Here is a 902-nt window from a genome sequence, read left to right as displayed (position 1 = left end):
TGTGGAGGAGACTTGTACAATGTGTGTGCTGAATCTTTATCAGCCCATAAATTTGGTAGTCCATCTGAAGATAATTTATTTGATGCGGTAGTGATTGACGAAGCAGCTCAGGTAATTATTCGACATGCTTGATTGTTTGGCATAAGGTATTCTCGACACAGTTCATCACTTATTGGATTTTGTGGCTTTTACAGGCTTTAGAGCCCGCTACTTTGATTCCTCTACAGTTGTTGAAGTCAAGAGGAACGAAATGTATAATGGTGAGTATTGTTCACTTGCGTTAGAAAAGTTTCTATTATATCTGCAGTTGTATCTAAATAACCTTGTCTCTGATTTACAGGTTGGAGACCCAAAGCAGCTTCCAGCAACCGTTCTCTCTAACGTCGCAAGTAAATTTATGTATGAGTGCAGCATGTTTGAACGTCTACAAAGGGCTGGGTATCCTATCCTTATGCTTACCCAACAGGTACGCTGATTAATTGATTTTTTGGCCTTCGTTTAGTTTGGAAGTTTTTCCTGCACGTTTTTTATTTATCTTTGTTGTGTTAGCAAAATGTTTGAAAGTTCGGTTGAAATTAGAAAACTATGTCTGTGTCTGGAAGTTGAGCTAATAATACTTTCTCTCCTAACAGTATAGGATGCACCCAGAAATTTGTAGATTCCCGTCCATGCACTTCTACGATGGCAAGTTACTAAACGGCGTCGACATGTCAAACAAGTCAGCCCCGTTTCACGAAACTCGTCATCTTGGACCATACGTTTTCTATGATATTGTTGATGGCCAAGAGCATCGAAGTGGAGATTCTAGCTCCGTTTGCAATGAACAAGAAGCTGAAGCTGCTGTTCAGCTACTTAGATTTTTCAAGAAGAGGTCATTATTCATCTTAAGCTATCTATTCACA

At 39.4% G+C, this 902-nt stretch overlaps 1 protein-coding gene across 1 annotated transcript in view; it reads left to right on the top strand.

Annotated features, from left to right (window-relative positions):
* Window positions 1–902, top strand: part of LOC104743346 — a 13,656-nt gene that overhangs the window by 9,895 nt on the left and 2,859 nt on the right. Inside the window, exons 19-20 of the mRNA XM_010464442.2 lie at window positions 341–466; window positions 633–871. Of these exons, the coding sequence (XP_010462744.1) occupies window positions 341–466; window positions 633–871 (365 nt within the window). The remainder of the gene's footprint in view (window positions 1–340; window positions 467–632; window positions 872–902) is intronic.

The sequence above is a fragment of the Camelina sativa genome, chromosome 14 (genome assembly GCF_000633955.1).
Source record: "Camelina sativa cultivar DH55 chromosome 14, Cs, whole genome shotgun sequence".
NCBI lineage: Eukaryota > Viridiplantae > Streptophyta > Magnoliopsida > Brassicales > Brassicaceae > Camelina > Camelina sativa.
This window is presented reverse-complemented; position numbering and strand designations above follow the sequence as displayed.